At 52.6% G+C, this 26590-nt stretch overlaps 3 protein-coding genes across 3 annotated transcripts in view; 1 reads left to right on the forward strand and 2 right to left on the reverse strand.

Moving 5' to 3' along the window:
- lima1a (LIM domain and actin binding 1a) overlaps nt 1–3317 on the reverse strand; it is a 6817-nt gene extending 3500 nt beyond the window's left edge. Inside the window, exons 1-3 of the mRNA XM_068743096.1 lie at nt 2539–3317; nt 1981–2026; nt 94–339 (exon numbers count right to left, since the gene is read on the reverse strand). Of these exons, the coding sequence (XP_068599197.1) occupies nt 94–339; nt 1981–2026; nt 2539–2663 (417 nt within the window). The 5' untranslated portion in view covers nt 2664–3317. The remainder of the gene's footprint in view (nt 1–93; nt 340–1980; nt 2027–2538) is intronic.
- Nucleotides 3318–5886: 2569 nt separating this feature from the next.
- Nucleotides 5887–10383, reverse strand: sdf4 (stromal cell derived factor 4). The gene is made up of 7 exons (XM_068747375.1): nt 10141–10383; nt 9271–9578; nt 8029–8165; nt 7843–7956; nt 7606–7764; nt 7095–7270; nt 5887–7008 (listed from the first exon to the last, which is right to left on the reverse strand). Exons 2-7 carry the CDS (start codon nt 9570–9572, stop codon nt 6832–6834), a joined length of 1065 nt encoding a protein of 354 aa, XP_068603476.1. The 5' UTR covers nt 9573–9578; nt 10141–10383; the 3' UTR covers nt 5887–6831.
- Nucleotides 10384–12504: 2121 nt separating this feature from the next.
- On the forward strand, nt 12505–22144 carry c1qtnf12 (C1q and TNF related 12). The gene is made up of 8 exons (XM_068750646.1): nt 12505–12684; nt 16982–17086; nt 17715–17826; nt 17911–18095; nt 19277–19385; nt 19541–19634; nt 20889–20967; nt 21033–22144. The coding sequence occupies exons 1-8, from the start codon at nt 12505–12507 to the stop codon at nt 21129–21131; spliced, it is 963 nt and encodes a 320-aa protein (XP_068606747.1). The 3' UTR covers nt 21132–22144.
- The last annotated feature ends 4446 nt before the right edge of the window (nt 22145–26590 follow it).

Here is a 26590-nt window from a genome sequence, read left to right on the forward strand (position 1 = left end):
GGGGATCCGACCTCCAACTGAAACCTCCAGTCCGGTACGTCCCGCCTGGGATGAAGGAAAACCCGGCGCCGCGTCGGACCCGTCCGGACTTGCCTTGTCAAACCGGGTCTCTCCCGTCTCGAACATCTTCTTGAGGCTGTTGAGTGACTCCGGAACGCCGGGCTTCCCGGAGTCGGAGCCGGATTCAGACTGAACCTCCATGTCCTCGCCTCGGATCGGTCCAGGTGATTGGCCGGGTTCTGCTCGGGTTCTGGGGCTGGACGGATGTTGTCGTTCCCAGCGTTTCTTTAACAGAACGAGATTCCCACTGCACAGCGAGGAAGGAGGAGCTTCGGAAACCTGCCGGGAGAAGCAAGAAAACGACCCAATACGATCAATACCTGCAAGCAGAACGAGCGATCAATACAGATGTTTATAAATGGAGCATCCGGTCGGGTCCACCGGATCAATCAGAAACATTCCGATTAACCCACGACCCAAACTCCAGTCCGTCCCGCCGGCACAAAGACAGCGGCGAGGACAAACTGTCCCGCGCAGGACGGACATGAATCACTGGTCCCGAGCTTCGGTGAGGAAGACGAGGAAGACGAGGCAGGCTCGCCGGACGGACGCCCCCGGATCATCCGAGCCGAGCCGAAAACATCAAACACAGAACCGACCACACACAAAGTCTCCCAGCTGAGCGAGGTGGACAAAGGAAGACAAAGAGCGTGCACGTCCAAAGACCCGGAGCAGAAACGGGCCGAGCCGGAAGGAAGGAAGGAAGGAAGGAAGGAAGGAAGGAAGGAAGGAGTGGAAAACCTGAGAGGCTGAAGAGCGGCGGTCCCGCTGGCGCTCCGCGTCCGACTGGAAGCCCGACAATCCGTCCCAGATGTGATCAGAGAAGCATCAAGCCAGCAGCCCGCCCCCTCCGGGGGGAGGGGAGGAGCCGGCGGGGGAGGGGGAGAGAGGAAATCCCAAAGTTCAGAAACTAAACCCGGAAACGTCCGAGGAAGCGTCCCGAGAAGGATGTTTACCGGGTAAAAGCGCAGAGAAATAAGATCATCATCCAAAACGCACCCACTTCCTGTCTCCTGAAGGGGCGTGGCCGACTTCCATGCATTAATATTCATATTCAGGGAGATTTGTCATACAATTACGGTCCCTTTCTTTCGCTTTTTAAACTCGTATTTATTGAATTTCCTCTTCTGCTTTTTCAGTCGACTAAAAACCGAACATTCGGGTCACACTTTAGAGGAAGAGGAACTTCGTCACCTGGAGACTCATCCCCAGGGGACCATGAATATCTACTGTAACGCAGAATCAAAGCATTGAACGTCGTTACCTTTTGATTAGCTTCTGTTCAGAATGATACCCAACGAGCAGAGACCACGCCTACCCGGAACGGGGAGGGGACATCCAGTTACGGCTAACGCTAACAGGGCTCGCCTTGCATTGCTGCCATGGAGATGCCATTCGATGTGGATCAAGGTGAGAACTAAAAAAATGGTACGTTCCGAACAAACCCCGCCCCCCTACAATTAAAATCCAGTCGTTAGCCTCAGGTGAAGACTTTTAACGAGCTTCACGGGGAGACGCCATTCAAATAAGACAAATAGACATTTATTTTGAAAACCCCCAAACTGATTAGAAAGTTCTCGCCCTTAAAGCTAACTTAGCTTAGCAGAGCTCTGACATTTCATCATAAAGACGGTTTAAATAAAGTTTAACTGATTACACGTTAAACACGTCCGCGTGGCTGTTCAGCGAAGCGCCGCATGGAGGTTCCAGAACCAGCAGGGGTCGCTCACGTGAAAACGAAACCATCTTCAAACCTCGGTTAATAAAAGCCATTAAATTACATAATGTACCAGCTAAATAAAAGAAGATCTACTTTAATGTTCACATTTAATTTGGTGTTATTTGGACTGCAGGAGAAGGACGGGAACCTTTCCTCCACCCCGAAGGAGCGAACCCACGACCACCAGACGTAGTACCAACCGGTTTCCTCTTCTCTGCGTTGGCCTCCTCGGCTGCCATCTGGTACCTGAGGAGGAGGAGGAGGAGGAGGAGGTGAAGATGGGAACCGACAGAAGATGGACAGACGCGTCACCTGGACCAGATCCGGACCGTTCATCTAAAGTTTTACTCTTCATCTCCAAACAATGAAGCTGAAACTAAACGTGTAAATAATCCGGTCAGACGGAATCAAGCTTATCGGTTAACGTTTCAATCGATTGTTGCCTAAAACACCTACAAGTTCCTCCGTTTTGGAGGTGCGCCTGAATGCACCGCCAGATTGCAGTCCCTGAATGCACCGCTAGGTTACAGTCCCTGAATGCAGGAACGACATCCGCGTAAAACCGCCAGAATTAAGCATGTAATCGATTTGCTGTGGCGGCACCGCCCCCTGGTGGCCATGGCTGCTTTTTACAGGAGAAGAGGGAAAGCTGAGAAGCCTAAAAAAGATCTATGACCTCAGTCCTGATCCGGCATACAGAGGGGGACACGGGGGGACACGGCGGGACACAGGGGGACACCAGAGGCAGAGAGACGTACTTGGAGAAGCGCTCTGCGATGGCGTTGTGTCTCCCCCGGGCGGAGACGATGGACAGCTCCCTGGCGGTGACCCTCAGGGACTGGGAGGCCCACTGGCGGCGGCTGAAGGGCGCGGCGGAGGACATCTTCACCGAGCGGGGACAGGAAGAAAGGAGCACGTTGAGCCAGAAGCAAACGAACGGCTGGCCGTAAACTGGATTCACCCCCTGGAGGGTCCGAGAGGAACTGCAGACGGCCCGGTTAGCTGCAGCACGGAGCGGGTCGGCCCCCCGTTGACCATCTGGTCCCTGGGGGACGATCAGACGACATGGGACCCCCCCCCCCCCCCGTATCTATGACTGGAAACGTGATCCGGGTTCAGGCTCTCCAGAATCATCTCGTTGGATAAACGAGCAGCTCGAAACAAAAAAATATCCGGAATCTGAAGAAATGAAAGGAAGCCGAAACAAAAAGTCTTTCGTTTCATGTTTAGGTGTTTCTGTTTAATAATAATAATTCCCCTCAGCTATTCGATCCATCCAGATTTTGGTGGAGTCACAAACTTTCCTTTAGATTATTTCTCTAAATTCTGAGGAAATGATCCAGAAGTAGTAAAAGAATAATAATGTTTACGCGAGGTTCTGATCCGATAACCGGTTTCTCTTCTCTGAATGTAAAGTTCTTTCCTTTACAGCGAAGAAAAGAAGAAAGAAAGAAGAAAATTCTTTAACTTGATCAATGATCCAAGTTGGACCCGGGACCAATCGGTTCTTTGTCTGATCAATAAATCAATTGTGTTGAGACGTTTAAACTCAGCATGTCTCCTATCAGGGTCCGCGTCACGAGGTCCAGATAAGAAACAAAGCAGCACGCAAAACCCACAGCCGGAACCGATCTGGACCGCGGACCGACCGGGACGGTTCTGGACCGAGGGCCGACCGGACCGACCGGAACCGTTCCGGACCGCGGGCCGACCGGGAGGATCGGAACCGATCTGGACCGCTGGCCGACCGGGACGATCGGAACCGTTCTGGACCGCGGATCGACCCGGACCGCCCGATGGTGACGACACCTACCTGCGCTGGACCTGACGGACGTCCTGCGTGCTTCACGCCGCCGCCGGTTCGGTGCTGCTTCCACGGATCAGCTGCGGTTTTAGAGCGGACAGGGAAGTGGGAGGAGCCTAACCGCTCCCATTTAACTCCTGTCAGCCAATCACGAAGCAGAGCACGCCCCCACCTGTCAGGTGCGCTTCGTTCTCCCGGTACAATCCGCAGGCTGAGAGCGGAACCAGAACATGGGAAACTCCGAGGGTTCGGGTCGAACAGGAGGAGCAGGAGGAGGAGGAGGAGGAGGAGGAGGATGAGGAGGAGGAGGTCACGCTGGATTCCTGGAAGCTGACGACCCCCTTCATCACGTGGCGAACCCTTCGGGATGTGACTCAGAACCAGATGCGACCTTTAGTCCGGGTTCTAGATCCAACCTGTTTCCTGACCCCGGATCGGGACACGCAGGTGTGAAATGAAACACCTTCCACTGTTTCATGTACGATGAATAAAAACGTTTTAATACTCAAACACACCCACATGCGTGCGCGCGCGCACACATACACGGCGGAGATAATACGTCATCGTTTGTGTGAATAATCTTGACTCACCGTCTCGTCTCGACACAAATACGTCATCATCATCGTTAATGACGTTTACCTGCCAGTGATGGGTGGGGCAGCGAAGAACGTCACGTGACCGCTTCAGCGGCTGCGTCGCGGTCACTGCGGATCGCCGCGCGCGACAAAAACAATCACGGATCATTTAAGCCAGAAAAAAAAATCGATGTTTCAAGTGGGACCATTTTGATCTGAAATCAGCCATTTGTGTTATATTTCCTGCTCCTCCCAGTTTCCACTTGATCGCTCAGAATGAGGCGTTCAGGGAACCGCTTCAGGTCCTTGAGCCTCAGAATGAGGCGTTCAGGGAACCGCTTCAGGTCCTTGAGCCTGAGAATGAGGCGTTCAGGGAACTGCTTCAGGTCCTTGAGCCTGAGAATGAGGCGTTCAGGGAACTGCTTCAGGTCCTTGAGCCTCAGAATGAGGCGTTCAGGGAACTGCTTCAGGTCCTTGAGCCTGAGAATGAGGCGTTCAGGGAACTGCTTCAGGTCCTTGAGCCTGAGAATGAGGCGTTCAGGGAACTGCTTCAGGTCCTTGAGCCTCAGAATGAGGCGTTCAGGGAACTGCTTCAGGTCCTTGAGCCTGAGAATGAGGCGTTCAGGGAACTGCTTCAGGTCCTTGAGCCTCAGAATGAGGCGTTCAGGGAACCGCTTCAGGTCCTTGAGCCTGAGAATGAGGCGTTCAGGGACCCTCCCCCCCTGCCTCAAAGACAACTAAATCAGCATCCTCATAGTCACAACACTTTTATTTTTACGTGTTATATGACCTTACAGTCATTTGTTATTACAAGTTCACATTATTTATTGACTGTATAAAGATATCAAAGATATCTGAACTTTAATTAAGATATGAAATAATACAATATCAAATACTTTAAATAATATTATTGTCTCGATACTCGGTCATTAAATCAGTTGAGTCTGTCATTGCGTTTCTTGTAATGATTTCTGTGATCCAGCAGGTGGCGGTGTTGCGCGACAGTGAAACGAGCTCAAATAGTGACGTCCGCGCCTTCATGTGCCGTTGTCGCCCCCTGGCGGATACTTTGTGCAACTGTAACCACGACACCAGACACTGGACTGTGCATCAATTATATATATGTATGTTTATGTGTATATGGTGATGCTAATTCTCTAGTGTGTTTCTGCACTGTAAAATGTTTTATCTAATGTTTTGTCCCGTTTTGTTTCCGGACCTGTAATAAAGTTTGAATTGAATTTGATGCGTCTCCTTTTTCCTGTCCTTTCACAAGTCTTTGAGAGTCAAAGATTTGCAAGTGTTTAAATTTAACACCCTAGAGTGCTGGTAATTGCACTTTTAAGCTGTTCGAAAATTAATTTAAAAAAAATTAAATGTTAGTAAATGTAATAGAAAAGAAATATTAAGAGATGCAAGTGGTATATATATTTGTTTAAGGAGGACCTAAAAGAACAATAAATGCATAAGGCGACGCATAATTAATGTGTTAAATATAATTACATTATAAGAAGCCTCACACTGATGACATTCTATATTTATATTTATAACCAGCTTATCCTTCTAAAGTTTAGTTTATTAAACAGCAATGAAACGTTTCACCAGTCAGAGCCTGCTTTATGCTCGTTAGCTTCTTTTAGCATGCTAACATTCCCGCCCGTTTTCTTGGCTGATTTTGTTCCCAACGATTCTAAATCAAATAAAATCAAGCAGCTACTCGATTCAGAAGTAATATTTGTTTATTGATATATTTGTTAAACATCTTAAGAAGCCGTCCCAGCCCGACCGGGAGCACGGCTTTGGTGAACATGATGAAGACCAAACCCGGGTCTTCATCACCAGCCTGACCCGCGGGGGGGTTTAGAGAGGCAGCCGATCCAAATGGTGTCGGTCCAATCAGGAGAGTCAGCACCAAGACGAGGAGTTAATCGCTTCTACGGCTCGGAGCGAAAGATCGGGGCACACACACACACACACACACACACACACGCACACGCACACACACACACACACGCACGCACACGCACGCACACGCACGCACTGTCTACTGTGGGAAACGTCTCGTTCTCATATATTAATCTGCTTTATATTACTCTGGACTCTTTCCTAAGTTCTGTTCTCGAGGTTCTGTGATGGATGCGAGTGGAACTATCACTAATGCTATCACTAATGCTACCACTAATGCTACCACTAATGCTACCACTAATGCTACCACTAATGCTACCACTAATGCTATTACTAATGCTATCACTAATGCTATCACTAATGCTAGCACTAATGCTAGCACTAATGCTATCACTAATGCTATCACTAATGCTACCACTAATGCTATCACTAATGCTATCACTAATGCTATCACTAATGCTATCACTAATGCTATCACTAATGCTACCACTAATGCTATCACTAATGCTATTTGGTGCACGACCCCCTTTCACGGCGACCTCGTTACATTCGGTTCCGTTCCGTCGCTGCATCGGGAGCAGACGATCTAGTCGGGGTTCAAATCCCTCAAACACACGTCACAATAAAACCCAAATAAATTCAGAGCTGCTGCGGTGCCGAAAGTCCAGGATGAAAGGTCCGACGGGCCGGAGCGGGCAGACCGCTCGGTCCAGGGCTGGAGGCGGGACGGAGGCCCGCCCCCGGCGCTGATGAAGACCAGACGGCCTTCAGAACTCCTCGTGAACGTTTCTGGCGTAGTCCATCAGCTTGCTGCCGGTGAAGTACTCGCTGTACTTCAGGATCTCCCCCAGCTCCAGAGAGCCGTTCTGGTTCTCGTCTGCGACGGCGATCATCTGCCGGGCCTCGTTCAGAGCGTTGTGCTCGTTCATGGGGTCCATGTACTCCTGCGCCACACGGGGGACAGAGCAGACGGGAGACGGTGGCGCCGGCTGGCCGGCGGGGAACCGAAGAACCTGCAGACGCCGCTCACCTCCAGCTCCTCCATGGTCACGATGCCGTCGCCGTTGGCGTCGATCACTTCCTGGAACTCCTTCCTCCGGTCCCGGACCCAGTCGTCGTCGATGTCCTGGGCCTGCTGGTTCTCCACCGTGCCCACGGGCAGCGAGATGAACTCCGACAGCGACAGCTTCTTATCGCGGTCCTGATCTGGAAGTCAAAACACAGAACCGGAGACGGCGGGTCAACCGGGCCGAGCGGAGCCAACCGGGCCGAGCGGAGGCAACCGGGCGAGCGGAGCCCCGCCCCATCGGCTCCGTCCGACTCGCAGAAACACGCGTCACCCCCACGCCCGGTTCTGATGGACTGGACCGCTCTCTGTGGGACAGCAACGGGCCCCCATCTGTCTGTCCCTCAGGGTTTCCATGGAGACGACGCCGCTGTTAGCATTGAATTAGCTGCGTAGCTAGAGCATGACTCCTCGAGTCATGAGAACAACGCGCTGGCGTTCCAGACGGCGTCCCCGAGGGGGGGGCGGAGCCTACCCAGGTCACGCACGATCTCCTTGACCATGTACTGCAGCATCCCCCGGCTGTGCTCCGGGTGCAGGAAGGACAGGAACTCCTGCTCGTTCAGCCGCTGGTCCGTCGGGCTGTTGTCGGCCTGAACCCAGCGGTCCTTCAGGCTCTCCAGAACCTCCTGAGCTGCGGCGGCGACAGGAGGGCAGTCAGCGGCGGCGGCGGCGCCACGCCCGAGGCGCACCTGAACACGCCTCTACTTACTTTCCTCGTCCAGCTTCAGATCTTCATTGTTCTTGATTTTCTCAGCCACTTCCTGTTCACTGAAACCTTTGCTGGCGAGGAACTTCACTCTGTATTCGTCCCAGGTCACGTGACCTACGAAGGAAGCACGACAGGACGTCAGGCGGCGCTCAGGGCGGGGGCGTGGCCCACGGCCGGCGGTCTGACCGTCGCTGTCGGGGTCCACGGCGTGGAAGCTGTTCTTGTTCTCCTCCGTGGCCTCCTGGAAGTGCTCCTCCGTCTTCTCCATGATCCAGCGCTGCATCTCTTTGGCGCTGACGCTCTTGTCTTTGTTGTAATCGACTCTGAGGACAATTTAACAAAGAGGTTCGACGTTAGCTCCACCCCCTTTTAGCGTTAGCATCCATTAAACTGCGACGGACGTCGTCTGAATCAGCGAAGGAAACTATTCAGACTCTCGGCGCGTTACAGTTACGCGTTTGCGACTCTTAGCGTGTTACGCGTCTGCGACTCTCAGCGCGTTACAGTTACGCGTCTGCGACTCTTAGCGCGTTAGTTACGTGTCTGCGACTCTTAGCGCGTTACAGTTACGCGTTTGCGACTCTTAGCGCGTTACAGTTACGCGTCTGCGACTCTCAGCGCGTTACAGTTACGCGTCTGCGACTCTTAGCGCGTTAGTTACGCGTCTGCGACTCTTAGCGCGTTACAGTTACGCGTTTGCGACTCTTAGCGCGTTACAGTTACGCGTCTGTGACTCTTAGCGTGTTACGTGTCTGTGACTCTTAGCGTGTTACGCGTCTGCGACTCTTAGCGCGTTACAGTTACGCGTCTGCGACTCTTAGCGCGTTACAGTTACGCGTCTGCGACTCTTAGCGCGTTACAGTTACGCGTCTGCGACTCTTAGCGCGTTACAGTTACGCGTCTGCGACTCTTAGCGCGTTACAGTTACGCGTCTGCGACTCTTAGCGTGTTACAGTTACGCGTTTGCGACTCTTAGCGTGTTACGCGTCTGCGACTCTCAGCGCGTTACAGTTACGCGTTTGCGACTCTTAGCGTGTTACAGTTACGCGTTTGCGACTCTTAGCGTGTTACAGTTACGCGTTTGCGACTCTTAGCGTGTTACAGTTACGCGTTTGCGACTCTTAGCGTGTTACAGTTACGCGTTTGCGACTCTTAGCGTGTTACAGTTACGCGTTTGCGACTCTTAGCGTGTTACAGTTACGCGTTTGCGACTCTTAGCGTGTTACAGTTACGCGTTTGCGACTCTTAGCGTGTTACGCGTCTGCGACTCTCAGCGCGTTACAGTTACGCGTTTGCGACTCTTAGCGTGTTACAGTTACGCGTTTGCGACTCTTAGCGTGTTAGTTACGCGTTTGCGACTCTTAGCGTGTTACGTGTCTGTGACTCTTAGACAGCCTCTCCTGATTCAAACGCGTTAACGCGTCTTACTTGATGAAAATCTCAACGAGCTTCTTCCTGTTCCTCTTCGGCTCCGAGTCCTCGTCGAACTCCTCCATGTCTCGGCCCAGGAACACCTCCTGATGGAAGTCCTTATTGAGGTGGCCATCCAGCTCCATCTTCACCCCATTCAGGTGGTCCGGGGGCAGAATCTCATTCTCGTCCTTGTTGGGCTTGTCCTTCGGGGCCGACGCGTTGGCTGGACGGCCGTGGACGTCCATCGCTTGGAGCGCGAAGCCGTAAAGCACCGACACAGCCAGGAGGCGTCTGCAGAGTGACCTCCTCGCCGCCATGTTGGCCTGCAGACAACGAAACCACAGCTGGAGGAGCAGGGCTGGCAAGAAACGACTTTCAGACGTCACTACGTGACGTCACTGGCGTCGGATTTATTTCCGCCTGGGTGTCAGGTGTGATTTTCCGGGATTACAACACGGCCACCGAATATAACCATTTTAATAATAATAATAATACCAATAAATAGCCTTTTTATAACTCCCGCTACCGGAAGTTACAGAATAACTTCATCTGAATAGTCAGTTTATCGTTTACCGTAAATATCACCGTTTCCGTGTTGAACCCAAATAAGGTAAAACCCCGACCACGAAGCTGAAGTTTCCGGACCGTGACGTCACTGATAATAAAGATCAGTTTTCACACGAACCCGCTCATTATGTTGCAGCGCGGAATCACTTCGTTCGACGTCACTGCGTTCAGGAGACCGTTAGCTCGGGAATTAGCCTCATTGCCGTATTATCCACTAGCTAGGTGGCTAACGCTCGCAGGCTAACGCTCGCAGGCTAACGCTGCGTTACGTCACTCAGGTAAACATAAGGTGGACAAAGCAAGGTGAGAACCACCGACCTGTCGAACACGACGAGCAGAAGCGGCACCGCAGAGTCCGAAGCACCGGGAACGACGATGGCCGCTGGGCGAGCGTTAGCCGGAGCTCCTGATCCTCCTCCCGCGGCGGTGCTTCCGGTCAGGCGAACTGTCGGGACTCCTGTTCCGGTCGACGTGGCTCCCCCCGCAGCCCCCGCAGCCCCCGCAGCTCCGCAGAGACCGCCCGAAGCCCACCGAATAAAACCCGCACTGGTTCCCGGCGGACGCCGCTCACTCGTAGCAGCCCGACTGGTTTGTGACTGCCCGACAACCTTTAATGTGAAAATCTGTCACCCGTCAAATTCATAGGTGTGGTTTCCGGGAGCAACTTTCAAAATAAAAGTCGTCTGAACGAATGTTGGTGTCATTTTCTGCAAGATATCGCGAGAACTTGTCCGAATTTTGACGAAATCTGTTTAAGAATGGAGCCAAGAAGGAGTTTGTCAATTTCTGAGGTTTATCCACGTTTATTTATTTATTCCCTGATAGTTTTGTAAACTTCTGACAGATAAATCTCGTAGCATCTAAATCTGCCAGCCTGCCCCCCCACCCCGGTGACATCCTGCATCAAGCTGCCCCATTATAGAACAACGAAAGGATAAAAGACAGACCTAATCTGCTTGAAAAAAGAAAAACCCAACCTTGTTTATGTATAACTTTTATTTTAACATGAAAATGACCAAACTTCCAGTTCGGCTGTTTCCCTTGCTCCAGCTTTACACTGCTGGCTGCTGCGGGGCTTTCGGGATGACGTCACCGACACAGGACCTGGGACGGTCCCAGTAAGCAGCCACATATGAAGGGTACTGGTTGGTTCGATGCACTTCAGGCTACCGCCGCTAGGTGGCACTGTGTTAAAATGTAATAATATAAGCAGTCATATAAAGCTGTCGAAACAAATGTTGTTGTGTTGTGAGGCTGAACTTTCTAGAAGGCATTCATGAGCTAACATGTTATTTTTCCTAATAAGAATATGAGAGGGTTGAGGGTTAAATTCCTGCAGGACAGAAGATGGGATTGGAGAAAAACTCAGATCAGAACTATTTTAACATAACTCATATGTTATTTACCAAATCTTGCCATTTGCACTAGTTGAAATAATAAATCATTTTGTGAAGGAGCAACAGAAAGTGTGATATTTGAGAGCGCGGCGCCCCCGGCTGTCGCTCCGGTGTCGGTGCCGGAGGACTAAACAGATTTAACAAGGTAATAATGCCTTAAGTGTCTTAAAGACGGGGCTTTGGTAAAGCAGACGGAAACTAAGACAGAACGACAAATACACAACGTCACACAACGCCTGCCAAAGAGCCGCTTCAGCTGGAGCGCTCCACCTATGAGATAAAACAGAAGCAGAGACACAGGGAGAGGGAGAGGGCGAGGGAGAGGGAGAGGGAGAGGGGGAGGGAGAGGGAGAGGGAGAGGGGGGAGAAAGAGAAGCAGGGGGGAGAGCTGATGATAAAACTCCACTGTGAGCCTCCTGTAAGCTCAGTTGGAGCGAGGGAGCACCGGAGAGACTAGGGAGCGGGACAGGAGGGACCCTCCAGAGACCAGAGGCAGCGGGACAGAAGGGACCCTCCAGAGACCAGAGGCAGCGGGACAGAAGGGACCCTCCAGAGACCAGAGGCAGCGGGACAGAAGGGACCCTCCAGAGACCAGAGGCAGCGGGACAGAAGGGACCCTCCAGAGACCAGAGGCAGCGGGACAGAAGGGACCCTCCAGAGACCACGGCTGGCCTGGGACTGGATGACCGGATGACCGGATGGGACACCTGAGACTCCCTCGCCTGGTTCATGAGGAGCGAGTTCCTATTGAAAGAGAAGACTGGACCCCGTCCATCCCGTCCCCGGCTGCGTCCCTGCGTCCCTTTCTGGACGGCATCTTTTGATGAGCGCCCAACTGGATCCAGTCAGAGTGAGAACCAGCAGGACAGCCCAGGGGAAAGACAACACTGCCACCCATCTGTAGCCCCCACAGCCCACCCTCCTCCCTGACTCTTCTCTTGCCCCCTGTGCCCCCCCAACGGAGCAGAAAGCGTGAACAATCTCACTAATGGCTTCATTTGCTGTCAGATCTGTGCCGATCTGTCGCTCCCTCGCACCGTTCTGCTCGACACGCTTCATCGCTGAGTAAGCCTCCTCGGGTTCTGGTCCAGAAACGTCGTGTTGGGCTCATCCGGGGGGGGGGGGGGGGGGGGGAGCGGCGGCGTCAGCAGCAGCAGGGCAACAAGTCCCCGAACCTCCATTCGTCTGGTCTTAGGACTTGGCGAGCCTCGTGGGCATCCTCAGCTTCTGCACAAGATCCAGGGCGTTCCAGGGGTTCTGGTGCCGACTGAAAGCGGGTCTGAAGATGTGGCGCGGGGCCGGGCCTCTGGCTGTGCTGGCTGCGGTGTTTTGGACTCAGTGTGTCCTTCTGGATGGGGTGGATGCCAAGAAGGAGAGAAAGAGGCTAAAGGAGGCCGACCCACAGCAGACGGAGCCCTTCAATTCCACGCTGTCCAACAGCGAGGAGGGCGGCGCCGCCATCAAGGTAGGACACGCCACGGCTTCACGCCTGTAAGCTGCCGCAGCGGCGCTGCAGACCGCCCGCCATGCGTCAGCGCAGTAATGCACACTGAAGATATGAACGATGCTGCATTTGTTCTCAGCCTGAACCACGTGAAGGACGCGTAGCGCGCGGCGGCGGCGGCGGCGGCGGCGAGGACCGGACAGGTGCGGTCCTCTGGGTCAGACCTCCAACGGCGAGACACACCAAGATGTGTGAAAACTAAACGGATGACTTACGGAGCTATGCTAGGAATGCTGCCGTCTGAAGGTTGATCAATGCATCAATTAGTGCACGCCACGGGGGTCCGCCGCCAACTCTGGAGCCCCCGTTAGGAAGTACAGATGTAGTAAAGTTACAAGTATCAGGCAGGAGTTCAGATGAGAAGGTGAAGAAGGTAAATCAGGTGAAATAATAAGATCAACTCCAAACACAACGGCGTTTAGCCGTAGCGTTAGCTCCAGGGCGCTGCTACCATTGAGACAAATAGCGAGACGTTTTCGCCGACTCGGCTCGTCCACGCTGCTTTGAGCGCTTCAGACACGATTCCACGAGCAACAACGAGTTCACGTGAAATATTCTCCCTTCGTCGGCGCCGTTATTTATTGCCTTATTGGTCGAGGGTTTTCCACGGGGCTGTTTGTTTTGCTCGCCCACCCATTATGTTGGCATTCTCCCATAAGTCTGCCTGCCCTGTATACCAGCTTGCAGCCCCCCCCCCCCCCACCGGGGGCCGGTCTCTGGAATCCAACGCCTTCTTTCCCCACGCGGCGAGGCCTCCTCTGTATCTTTGAGAACACGCCGTCGGTGGTTGCGGCCTGCCGGGGCTTATTTGACCTTGTTTAAACCCCCCAGCCTGAAGAAGCTTGCACCCCACCGGGGTCCCACTCGTCCGTCTCGCCCCCTGGGGGGCCGGGCGTCGCCCGATAACACCCGTTACGAGGTGGTTCCCAGCCCATTGACTCTGTCATTCACAGGCCGAGTCTGACTCCGCTGTGTCTGGGACATCCGATAGGGGCGGTGCGGCTCCAAAACCGGGGGCAGCATGCCGTGTAAGCCCCTCACAAAGCCCCATAGAAAGGGCCCTGAAAGGGAACACCTCCGTGAGGATTAGCCCCCGTGCCTCCCTCTCAGCATTCCTTTCATCTCATCTCCCACAATCAGAGCTAATCGCTCTGAGGATGCACTCCTGGGCCAGATACCGGCACCTCGGCCCAGAACCGAGCCCCGAGCCCCGAGCCCCGTGTGCCCAGTGGAAACAGTTCTTACGATGGCGTCTCTCTGACCAATCCGCTGCGTGGGCCGCTGGCAGCCCGGCGCTGCATTCCTCGGGAGATTTTTCCGTTTGAATGTGATCACAATAGCGAGGTGTGGAATTCTTCTCATGAGATGGTCGCCGGGGAACACTTCAAACGACTGTACGACTGCCGTACGATCTTACGGCTGGCTCTCGTAGACCTGCCTTGTTGCTCTTCACCTTGAAGAAGAGGAGGATGAGTGAGGAGGAGCGATGGAGTCGAGCCAAACGTCACGCCGGGCGGGTTGAGCAATGGCTGCCTTTAGCCGGAGGAGAGGGTTTCGTTTCCTCTCATGCTGGATGCTTATTATTCCCCAATACAAAGCGAGGGTGTGTGTGTGTGACTTTTTATTTTTATTTTTTAACCACAAGCTCCGCCCTTCTGCTCCCGTGCAGCATGACCCCCCAAGACCCAAAAGGAAAGGGACTAACTGGGCTCAAATCGTTACTCATGATCAAACTGAGCAGGTTTTTATGTGTGTAGAATTTAAATAATACAAATAAGAACACATTTACGTTCCCTTTGCTTGTTATTAACAAACAGGTAAGTTACCAGTCTGTTAACTTACCTGTTTGAGCTACGGTCCTCTCGGAATGAGCGACGCATGCACGCTTGTCTCGTAAAGCACAGGGCAGTATGGGTAATGAAGTCTCGGCACGGTGTGGCGGAGTGCTGTGAAGGTTGAAAAGCAGCTTGTGAAGGATTAGAACCGAGCATACCGGAACGCTGAAGGTACGTTCCTGGCGTCCCGGTACTGCATCCCGGTACTGCATCCCGGTACTGCATCCCGGTACTGCATCCCGGTAGTCCGTACCGGTGCGTACCGGTGCGTACCGGCCCCGGCGTGAAGTCAAAGGCCGCCCTGACATCACTCACATAACACAACCTGAGGCACGAGGAGGATTTAATGACTTCTCACCTGAAATGATCCTCCTGCAGTGAGAACGTGTTTACCTGAGATGAATCACTGGAACTCATTTTACCCACCGCAGGGAAATCAAAGCAGAGCAGATGTGAGCAGATGTGAGCGCGCAGGGTCGCCTTCGTGTAGCCAGAGGAAGCGTCTGAAACAGAAACACGCATTTATTGACTTTCCCTCACACATAATGAACACACACACACACACACACACAGCCGTGGGGCTCAGGGCGCATGATGAGAGGCCTTCAGCCGTGCCACTAAGTGTTTCGTTTTCACCTGCGGCGGTGTTGCGGCTGCAGCCTCGCGGTACAGACGGAGGACATTTTACACACGGCGGCAGCCGATTGGATAATAACACGGCGAGGAGCGAGCAGAGTCAACACGGCACGCCTCACCGTGTTTCGCTCTTTGGCAATAAGTCCTGCGGCAGTCCTTTTCTGAAGCGCACCGCCGGTTACCCTGCAAGCACGCAGGGTAACCTGCTTTATGAAATCTCATGTGTGATCAGGAACAAAAATCAGAAACGCACCAAAGAAAGCAAATTAAGTTCAGCTGCAAACGTGGAAGAATCCAGCAGCCGCCCGCGATGGGGTTCGGGTGTCGGGCTGCAGCCCCAGAGACGCCTGGTAACACTTGTGTTTGTGCTTTCGGTGCCCTCGGGAAACATTTTCCCATTTTACTGCTTCAAATAAATTCAAGCTAACTTTCCCCAAACGACAAACACACTTAAAATCTGAGCGCACACACACAGAAGCATCATTCATGCACGCCCAAACGCTTCTGCTCCGGGTCCCGAAGGTCCTGAAAGGCGTCTGAGAATGATCGACGTCGCCGCAGGCGATGCAGAAAACGCCCAACCGTCAGGCGTTGCATGTCAGCGGTCGCATGGACAAATCCACGGCGGAGAGTATTCAAGTATTTTTACTCAAAGGCTGCACTAAAGAGTAAGTCTGAGTATAATCCGCAGCTCCTCTGCAGATTGAGGCAGCCCGAGTAGCTTTTCTCTGCGTGTCCAGACAGGACAGGACGAGGATCAACATCAGGAACATCTGCGCATGTCATCATGTTATAGCGATAAAGACCGAAGCAGTCCCAAAGTTTCAGCTTTCATGTCAGTAATAAGCCTTTCATCATTACAGGGGAATGAAGGTTTACTCCTTCTACACGTATACCACCCCAGAATGTTCCAGTTAGCGCTAGCAGGCGGTTAGCATAGTTTAGCATGAAGACGCTCCGTCCGTCTCCAGTCTTTTCCCCGTTACCATGACTCCAAACATTTACATCAGGTGGGTCGTGAAGCCGCCTCTTAAACACCTGAGTGCACTTTTATATTTGAAGTTCGCCTTTCCTGTCGGGGGGGTACCTTCTACAGGTACCCAACGCGCCGTTGGGCCATGCTGGAGGGGCGTTCCATCCCACCTGCTGACAGTCATTGGCATTAAAGTGGGCGTGTTTTTATAGAGCGAAAGTGAAGGCGAACCCAGTCAGACCGCCTCGGGCAGCGAACCCTCTCTTTGTTGGGGGGTGTGGGGGGGGGGCAGCTCACCGCCATCGGAGCTGAAGCTGCGTGACGTTTGGGAGGAGATGTTCTCCATAATTGGAATGAATTCTCCCTGGCGTGTCTGTACATCGTGGGCGCCTGTCCTCGCTGTGTAATCCAGTTTCCTCGCTGTGTAATCCAGTTTCCTCGCTGTATAATCCAGTTTCCTCGATGTATAATCCAGTTTCCTCGCTGTGTAATCCAGCTTCCTCACGGTGTAATCCAGCTTCCTCCCTGTGTAATCCAGCTTCCTGGCTGTGTAATCCAGTTTCCTCGCGGTGTAATCCAGTTTCCTCCCTGTGTAATCCAGCTTCCTGGCTGTGTAATCCAGCTTCCTCGCGGTGTAATCCAGCTTCCTCCCTGTGTAATCCAGCTTCCTCCCTGTGTAATCCAGTTTCCTGGCTGTGTAATCCAGCTTCCTCGCGGTGTAATCCAGCTTCCTCCCTGTGTAATCCAGCTTCCTGGCTGTGTAATCCAGCTTCCTGGCTGTGTAATCCAGCTTCCTGTGTCGTTCCTGCTGCAGGTTCCCGACAGCCAGAGGGTCGATCCGCTGGGATCCTGGATGGACTTTGTCAAACGACCCGTTGGAAACTTCCCTGGAAAATGTCGCAAGCGCAAGCGACCCCTGGTAATCCCTGCAGATTGAGACTAAATGAAAACGTTCTTACATTTATTTTATATTTTATGTGTAGTATATAATATATATGTGATATAGACACTATAGTATTTATATATATACCATAGTGTCTATAGAATCATGGCATCAGCCATGATTTCAGATCACTGCTGAGGAAAAGACATTTGAAATTTGAAAGAGAACTGATAAAAGTGATTTGAATGCAGATTTTACAAGATAGGATTTCTATAAAAAGCCTCCTCTATAAGTAAATGGGAAAATCCAGATGTTTTTGTATCCAGACGGGAATCCGGATCGCTCTCAGAATTTAATGGATCTAAATTAGACCGATCCCATCAGGATCCATCCATCAGATTTTCTGTAATCCTGCTAACAGAACCTCATTGGTGGAGGTAATAAAGGTTCCGCCCACCTACAAGCGTCAGATTAAAATGGTCTTTGTCCTTAAGGGCATCTTTTAGTTTCAGAAAGACGTCTGCAATCCTCTGAACGTTTAACGTCATTCTACTTTTACTTTGATCAGTACTTTTCTCATTAGTAACAATAATCAGGACAAACATGCGTGAAGATTTCCAGCTGAAGCTAGAAGCGTAACGTTTGTTTGCGTGTCCTCCACCAGCCCGGTCCACCCGGTCCTCCCGGTCCTCCTGGCCCACAGGGACCTCCTGGTTCTCCTGGGGCTGAAGTCACCCAGGACGTTCTTCTCCGGGATTTCAAAGAGATGATTAAAGGTAGTAGCATGTTTTCTTCAGAGTTGTCCCAGAGACAGTTGGGGGGACTGTCTACCTGCACTAACCCGGACGGGAATCTTTCAGAGGCTACAGAGAGAAGAACCGCCTCCCTGGAGAGACAAACCGGGTCCGGCCAGCCCCCGGCGGCCGTCCTCACCCTGGAGGGGACGAGCTCCTACCGGCGGATAGACGAGGCTTTCCACAGCAAGCTGAAGGGACCCGTCCTCGTGGACAAGAAGACTCTGGTGGAGCTGCAGAACTTTCAGACGGTATGCTTGTTTGAAACCGCGGAACGGTTTCAGAACTTCCGCCTCGGCTCATCAGAATCTGCACGCTTGCACCATTTGCTTGTCTTTCTTAACTACGTTTGAAACGACGAGTGTTCGGTAATCACTGCTTTTTTTGAGGACCCCCCCCTCCCTCCGCTGGTAACTGCCAACACTTGGACCGCCGTTCTGAGGCTCAGACGGGCCCTTTGGTCAGAAATATTAACGTTTTCAATCCCGCACTCTTTGGGCGGCACACAAAAGGCACTCTGTCTGGGACTTGGAATAAAGCGAGGACAGAAATAGACACAGCTTGAACAGCATGCTGTAGTGGAATAACTATGTCCTGTTGGGATGGGCTGACACCGCCGGAGGGGGGGGGGAGGCCGGCGTAAACCGCTGAACATGCTAACGCAGCGCTGTGTTAGCACGAGCTCCGACCTTTCCGTTAGTCACGCCCACGTGACTTAGTCGACCTTAGCAGACGCTAAACGTGTTTGAGTACAGACAAACCAGCCCAGCGGCGCTTCGGTTTGCGTGTTAAAGCATTGCAGTCACGGCTTGCGTAACCGTGACGACCGGTACGCAGAACGACTGGAAGGAGGTGTCCGGTTTATTCCCTTCCCTAATCAGACAAACAACGATGAGAAATGTCAGCGCTGGATTAAGCTGTAGGAGAACTCGGCCAGTAGGATCCATTAAAACGTGAAATGAAAGGTTCTGACTGGCTGTTAAATGTGCCGACGACACGGCGAGCTGTTTACCAGCTGAGCATCAGGTCTTCAGCTCTGGACACACCTGTACCTGTTCCAGCCTAATGGACCCGTGCAGACTAGCAGGCTAGTTAGCTTGCTAATGGGACAGTAAGTTCATCCACATGGTTCAAGTACAATTTATATAAAGTGAATGTTGTGACAGCCAATAATCACCTTAGATTCCTGGACGCATTCGCTCAATGGTTTGCCGATGATCAACGGAACAAATCCAAGGAGGCAAATTTCCCCGGAGCGGACTGACCACGAAGCGCCGGTGTGTTTAATAGTTTTAAATGCTGCTGATCCGGGCCCCTGGGGCCCCTGGGCTCCCCGGAGCCTCTGTTGTGTTCCCAGAGAAGCGCTGTAAGTGGACACCGAGGCCTTGTCGTCCTTCAGTGTCCACACGTCATCGTGTTTTTGTGCTTTCAGCCTCCGGCTAAAGGAGCCTTCCTCCGAGGGTCCGGAATGGACCAGTCTACTGGGAGATTCACGGCTCCCATTACCGGGATCTACCAGTTCTCCGCTAACGTCCACATCGGTAAATCGGTCACTGGGATGACTTCTGCTATGCTAGCGGGCTAATTAAGCTAATTCCGGCTCCATGTCTAAAGCTAACCTGAATGAATGATGACTGATTGGCTGCTGCATGCTAGCTAGCTTCTTCATGTGACTGAACATATCTTCTCCTCGCAGACCACAACGAGGTGAAGAGGAGCAAGAGTCAGCTGAAGGCCCGGGACAATGTCCGGGTGCTAATCTGCATCGAATCACTCTGCCACAGATACACGTAGGTGACCTTTACCTGTCAGTGTTTTACACCTGAGCAACCCTAACCCGCCAGAGTGTCTTCTGTCCGCTAGCTTGACTTGACTTGACTCCCAACATTTGGTGCAGAAGTATGAGCATAAAGATCTAAAGATCAATGTAGCCAGCAGAGACCAGTAGAGTGGCAGTGAAACCAGTAGAATAAATGGTTTGAATGTTCACCGCAGACCCCCAGACCCCCAGACCCCCGTGTGCACCAGTCCACCAGCTGGTATCATGGCTACCGTCACGTTCTTGAGACCAGGACGGGCTACGGGACGGGACGGTCCACATGGTTTTCATCGGTCACGGTTCTCAGACTTTAACTGAACCAGACGCCGCTAGCAGATCTGCACACAAACACCATACTTTGCATTCCTGTCCTCGTTAGTTTCATAAATTGTTTACTTTCCCTACCAGCGATATTTTATTGTGTTTAATGACACCGAACCGAGTTTACGAGCCGTTAAAGCTTCTGCCTGTTGCACGTTGTCTGGAACCAGTGTGGCATTTCCTGTATAAAAGCAGCGTCGTCTTCAGAGGAAATGTCCCCTCACTTAAAGTCCTCATCCCTGCCGCCGGACTAATCTTTAAAGGCTCGCCTTTGACACGTCAGGCGGCCTGTTACATTTACGGCACGGCGGTGGGATGTTCTCATTTGGGATTAATTCGGCGCTTCGTCTTTACTTATTCCGTTGGAATCGGTTCTTCCCAATAATTCAACATTTCTATTTACATAAAGAATGAAGGGAATCGCTCCCTCCAGTCGCCGCAGCTCTGCAGACCTCCTGCTTGGTTCAATGAGGGAAACATATAAATAATATTATTTGGACGGGTTTCCGGGCCCGAAAGTCCTTGACTGTTGCTTTTCCCAGTGGAAGCTCCGTCCGTGCTCGCCTCCCACGCATGAAAATGCAGAGAATGTGAAACGAGGCTCGATGTGATGGCGGCCGCTGTGAAGACACGCCTGATTGATTTACCGTAAAATGTAGCATTTTCCGCTTAACAGCATCCAGAGCTGAAAAACGTTGCAGCCGCCTTTACAGAGCCAGAGCTAACGTAGCTTAGCATGAACACCGGAAGCATGGCTCTGTGGCAAACAAACGTTGTTAGCTGTTGCTAAGCTAACATGGCTAGCTGCTCAACCCTCCCTTGTAGTGTTTAGTTTACTTCAGCCAATCACACAACATTATAAAATGTATAATAAAAGCACCGTTTATTTCCGTTTGATCTGCAGCTCCGTGGAAATGATTGCCGGGCTAGAAAGTAACAGCAAGATATTCACCGTCAGCGTTCAGGGGCTGCTGGAGCTACAGGTGAGCGACGCTAGCAGATGTGCTCGGGTCAGCGTTCCTGCGTCACTGACGTGTGTTTCCTGCAGGCCGGGCAGTACACCTCCATATTTGTGGACAACGCGGCGAGCGCTTCCATCACGATACAGAACGGCTCAGATTTCATGGGCATGCTCCTCGGCATTTAGCCTCACACCTGAGCAGGTTAGCATCCACGCGCCCACCGCCGTTTCCGTTTGTTTTCATTGGACCCGAACCGCAGGAGGTGTGAAGGGAGAGGCCGACGCCGACCGGACTTGTCGAGCGGGGAACGGGCCGCGTGGAGAACTCAGACTGAGTTTGTTTTTCACTTCCTGGACGGACTCGAACGCTTTCCTCGTTTCACCCTGAAAATAAAGCCGTGGATTTTTCTGATTTGGACTATTTTCCATGGAAGAAGAGCTTTTCAGTCAAACGTTGATGTTTCTGCTCTCTGGAGAGATTTCAGAACTTTGTATTTGTATCCCGACGTGTTTATTGTTGTTTCACGTGATATATTGCTTCTTAAATCTCACATTTATACACGTTAGACGCTTCATCAACTGTGAACACACTGGACAATGGAGACGTGTTTAAGAGACAGATGTCCCGAGATGTCCCACCTCCTCTCTGGAGACCCATTAGGAATTTTCAGATATAAAAATATGGATTTGGCTCACCCTAAATTTTCTCAAAAACTATTCATGGTCTAACTTGAACTAAGCAAACTTGATTGGTGACTTTTCCTCCTGCCTCATAAACGATGGACAGATTACTTTGAAATTTGCCTCAGTCACGCCCCCTACAGGAGAAACTGTACTCCACATAGCAAAATGCTGCCCTTAGCATTTAGCTTAGCTTATTAAGACTCAGAGCTGTGCATTCTTAAGGCGTGTTCAATCAAGGCAGTGCCGCCGTAACCCACGGTAACGCCATGGCGTGATGCGAGCCCAGTTGGTTTTGCAGAAGTATTGTTTCAGAGGTGATCAGCCATGATTGGCTGAGTTCAGCGCCACAGTCATCCTCAGAGAGCCATTACGCACACACACACACGCACACACAAACACACACACACACACACGCTGATTATGATGTAATCCGGCTGTATAGATGTATGAATCACTGATTTACGCTCTGAAACCACGGATCAATGTGTTTTTGTTACCTTTACTATGCTGCCATTAAACGCTTTAAAACACTCACTCCTTCATTCATTAAAGGAATTCTCAGCAGGAACCCGTTTGTCGTCTTCGGTTCGTGCTTGAATGCACGGACCTGCCTGAGGCGTCCCGGTAGAACCACGGACCTGCCTGAGACGTCCCGGTAGAACCACGGACCTGCCTGAGGCGTCCCGGTAGAACCACGGATCTGCCTGAGACGTCCCGGTAGAACCACGGACCTGCCTGAGGCGTCCCGGTAGAACCACGGACCTGCCTGAGGCGTCCCGGTAGAACCACGGACCTGCCTGAGACGTCCCGGTAGAACCACGGACCTGCCTGAGGCGTCCCGGTAGAACCACGGACCTGCCTGAGGCGTCCCGGTAGAACCACGGACCTGCCTGAGACGTCCCGGTAGAACCACGGACCTGCCTGAGGCGTCCCGGTAGAACCACGGACCTGCCTGAGACGTCCCGGTAGAACCACGGACCTGCCTGAGGCGTCCCGGTAGAACCACGGACCTGCCTGAGGCGTCCCGGTAGAACCACGGACCTGCCTGAGACGTCCCGTCCGAAACGAGGGTCGCCCGCGCGTCCAGGAACTTAATTAAATGCGAGTCCCTGTTGTCCATCACAACATGCGGGACTTCCTGTGGTCTCCTGGGAGATGAGTCGATATCCCTATATTGTTTCTTGGGTGGTCTGGCGTGGTACCAGTAGAGGCCCGGGCCTTTATTGGACCGACGCTCATTCAGCCAGCGCAGCCAGCTTGTTAGCATCGCTGCATGAATGCTTTATTATGGAGGCTTCTCATGGGAGCATTGCTGGGATGCCAAGAACGTCGCGCCCACAAGAACGTCGCGCCCACGTGCGACTCCAGCCGCCGGCTGGCCCGTAGCGCCCGTTCCAGCCGGCGTTTGCAGCTTCAGATGCTTTCTGATTCCCCGGCTGCGTTTTGAGACGGATGAAAGTCGAACTGAGAAACGAAGCGTCTGGCGTCGCAGCATTCACTTTCCCCGAAGCCTTCCGGCGCTCCGCGGTGGCGGCGTGACGGATGGCGTGCGCTTACAGACTGTTTGCCTTTCCGTTGCTGGAGGAGCGGAACGACGCGCACTTGTCCCGTTTTTTTTTTCCCCCCTCGCTTTAAACGTGTTTAATGACAGCTATGCGAGCGTGCCGGAACGCATTCGCCGCCCCGCAGTGGAACGCGGCGCTGCCAAAGCGGTTGCGAAACCTCCCAGCACCGCGGCGCTGACAGGAATTTCCCATCGCTCCATTATCAGCATCAGACAAGCTGAGTGACTGCAATTACATCTGCCCAAACGCTAAGAGCGGCGGCTGGCTCGGCTTCCCGTCGGGGACGCGAGCCAGCCTGAATGGCCCCTTTGTGACGGCCTTTAATGAGGCCTTCATTACGAGATTCCTCTGCCTCACAGACTGACTCACTGCCGACGCTTCCAGCTCGCCCCGTCTTCACGGCTCCCGGAGACAAAGGAGGAGTAAAAGCAGCCGAAGACGAAGCTTCGTTCCCTTAAATCCGAGCCAGAGTCGATCCGAAGTGCGCGTCGTTGCCATGAAAGCTCCGAACGCAGACGGCCCCCGCGCCGGCCCCCGCGCCGGCGGGAACGGCGACCATAGTTGGAGTCCCAGCCTGAGGTGGATGTGACATTTTGGCGGGCGTCCAGCCGCCGCCATGCATTCTGTCTTTCTTCTGCTTGTCAGCGCTTCCAAACATGGCGGCGTGCAGACGGGCCGACTCGCTCCTGTATATTATGTTTTTAGCGTGCCGTGGATTTTTCCACAGCAGCCGACGTTACTCCAAACAGAGTCCTGCTGATACCGACGCTCCCTAAACAAACCCGTTGCCGTGATACCGTCCGCTCTGTTGTCCTGGTGAAGGGTTCGGTAGATAAACGTCCCGCGGCGGCGCTCCCGACCTGTCGGCTTCAGACACGGTTCAATCGGGACAATCAATTCATGTCGAAGAAGCCACGCCCATTTACAGCTCTGCTGTGAGAGCGCTTGTGTTTCCAGGGTGGACGGTTGGCTGGCGTGCTGCTCGCCGCGCTGCTCGCCGCTCCGGCGGATCCTGGATGATTGGACACCGACTTTGACGGACCTGACGTGCCTTGGAGTCTTTCCTACGTCTGGTCCTAGCTGTGTGCTAAATGGACCATCACGGTGAACCGGTGGCTCGGCGTGAAAAAACCAGTTCACCGAGATGGCGAGGAGTTCAGGGAAGAGACCGGATCTCCCTTTGGAGGGCGTGGAGGGCCTGGACAAGAAGACGGACGGTTGGACGGTGTCCATGATGGGACGTGGTTCTCATTTAGCCCGGCTCGCCTTGCTGAGCACTAACGGGGGGGCGCTGGCTTCGGGGCAGGCGCCGTGTCACCGTTTCCTCACCGTTTCCTCACCGGGGCTTACATCGACAAGGTCGTCTTGTAATCTGCATTTTCTGTTTGGCTCATTAAAGACGAGACCCACGTCCTCCCGCAGGCCTGCAGGACATCCGTCTGGTCTACCTGAGCCCACAGGTGCCGGCACTGTTGTTCTGTTCCTCCTGCATTAATGGTGTCTGGCCCAGAATCGGCCCAGAATCGGCCCAGAGCCGGCCCGGAACGCTTCTGTCCGACGAGCGGGAGCGCTGGGAACGTTGTGCGGCGTGTACCTGCGGCGTTCCGGGTTCAGCCAGACGCGGAACACAACAGAACCATGCAGCAGGTCGTTACGGTGGAGCCGGTGAATGCCTTTTCCGTAATTGTTCTGTCTGACGTGGATCTGTCACTGGCATCGATTGTTTGTCCTGATGCCTCCGTGGGGCGGGGGCGGGGGGGGGGGGGGGGGCTGCATTCAGGAGCCCGTGGGAGGCCCAAAGTGGAGCCATCGGTGAGATTGGTATCGTGTTAATGGCTCCACAGGCTCCAAGGTACATGGCAACAGAACCAGAAGAGGCCCTGGAATGTGGCGCTCCCTGGAATCATTGTCGTAATGAGGGACGCACAAACCGAGCCGAGGAAGAGGAAGAGGAAGAGGAGCGTGTTCTTCCTGCAGCACAGCCAGGACCAGGATTACACATTTAAATATTGTTCCTCTTATAAAGGCGTGCTATCAGACGGGAAACCATTGAGCTATCCGGATCCTGATTGGGGGGGAAGGTGCTCGCTGAAGTCGCGCCGTCTTCAGTTAGCTAGTAGCCATTAGCAGTTAGCTGTTAACGGCTACTAGCTGCTCTTCATCATCGTACTTTGAAAACATCGTGTCGTCGGGTTTGAAGACGTTTCATCCCGGAGGCTTCTTTGGTTCGGAAGTCCGGTTGCTTTGCGTTAAACCCTGGGTGACCGACATCGCCACCGCTGGGTTCAATCCCGCCCTCGGCGCCAGTCTTCACGCTAAGCTTGAAAATCGATATCAAACGTTTTGCAGGAAGGAGCCCATCCATTATTGACACCTACCTGTGCAGGTGTACCTGTGCATGACGGCACCTACGCACAGAGGAGCTGCTCACTGGCAAAACTAAAATGAAAACGAAGTCTTTGCATAATTTCGTTTTACTACGATTTATGCCTTTTTTCATTATTTATGTGTTCTTTGCATGAAGCAGCTAATAGCTAATAGCTAACACTTTAACTGAGCTAATAGCTAATACTTTAGCATCTTTTTTAAGGAGCTACATCCGTGTTACCTACAGGATGACGAGTCGCTGGAGAGGCTTTCTCAATGATTGATTCAAAAAGCCATTAAATCAGATTCAGAAAAACTGATTTTAAGATTTATTTTGGGGAATTTTCCGTGTTTTTTCCCACTTTTTCCATCCCATTAGCGTGACGTTAGCCTCCAACCCGACCGCGCCGACCTTCCTGCAGCGCCATCTCCTGGCGGTTCTTCTGGCGCTGACTGTTTTAAGCTTGGTCTTTTTGTTGGGTGATCTAACGCATCACTCTTGCCGCTCCGGGACGGATTTAATCTCCGAATCTTTTAGCAGGAATCTAGCTGAGCGAGCTATTCGAAGCGTCCCGTGATTACTCATTAGCCTTCGTGAGATTTTAAACACGTCTTCAGCGTGTTGGCTGTACGCCGCCGCTTTGTGCTGAGATGACGTGCGTGTCGGAAGGACGAACGCGACTTTCACACAGTTCACAGACTCCAAACAATAATCTTCCAAATCCCACCGAGATCCCAGGGATGTAGCGCTTGTTTCGGGAGGAATCCGGCCTCCTGATTACACCCATACATGCGTCTGATGAGAACGAGTGTCTCCAGACGGTTTGTCAGGCCAATAAAAGCATGAAAAAACCCCTCTAATATTTGTGGAGGTAATTCCTCTGCCGTGAGACAGGTTTACTGTCTCATGCTGGCAGGGCGGATTCCTGAAATAAACTTTCCAGAGCCAGGGAGGGAAAACAACTCCCTTTCTTTTGTGAGGGAGAGGAGCCTGGGCCGATATTCATCAGTGAGGATAACCTCTGACCC

This window comes from Brachionichthys hirsutus, chromosome 2 (assembly GCF_040956055.1).
Source record: "Brachionichthys hirsutus isolate HB-005 chromosome 2, CSIRO-AGI_Bhir_v1, whole genome shotgun sequence".
NCBI lineage: Eukaryota > Metazoa > Chordata > Actinopteri > Lophiiformes > Brachionichthyidae > Brachionichthys > Brachionichthys hirsutus.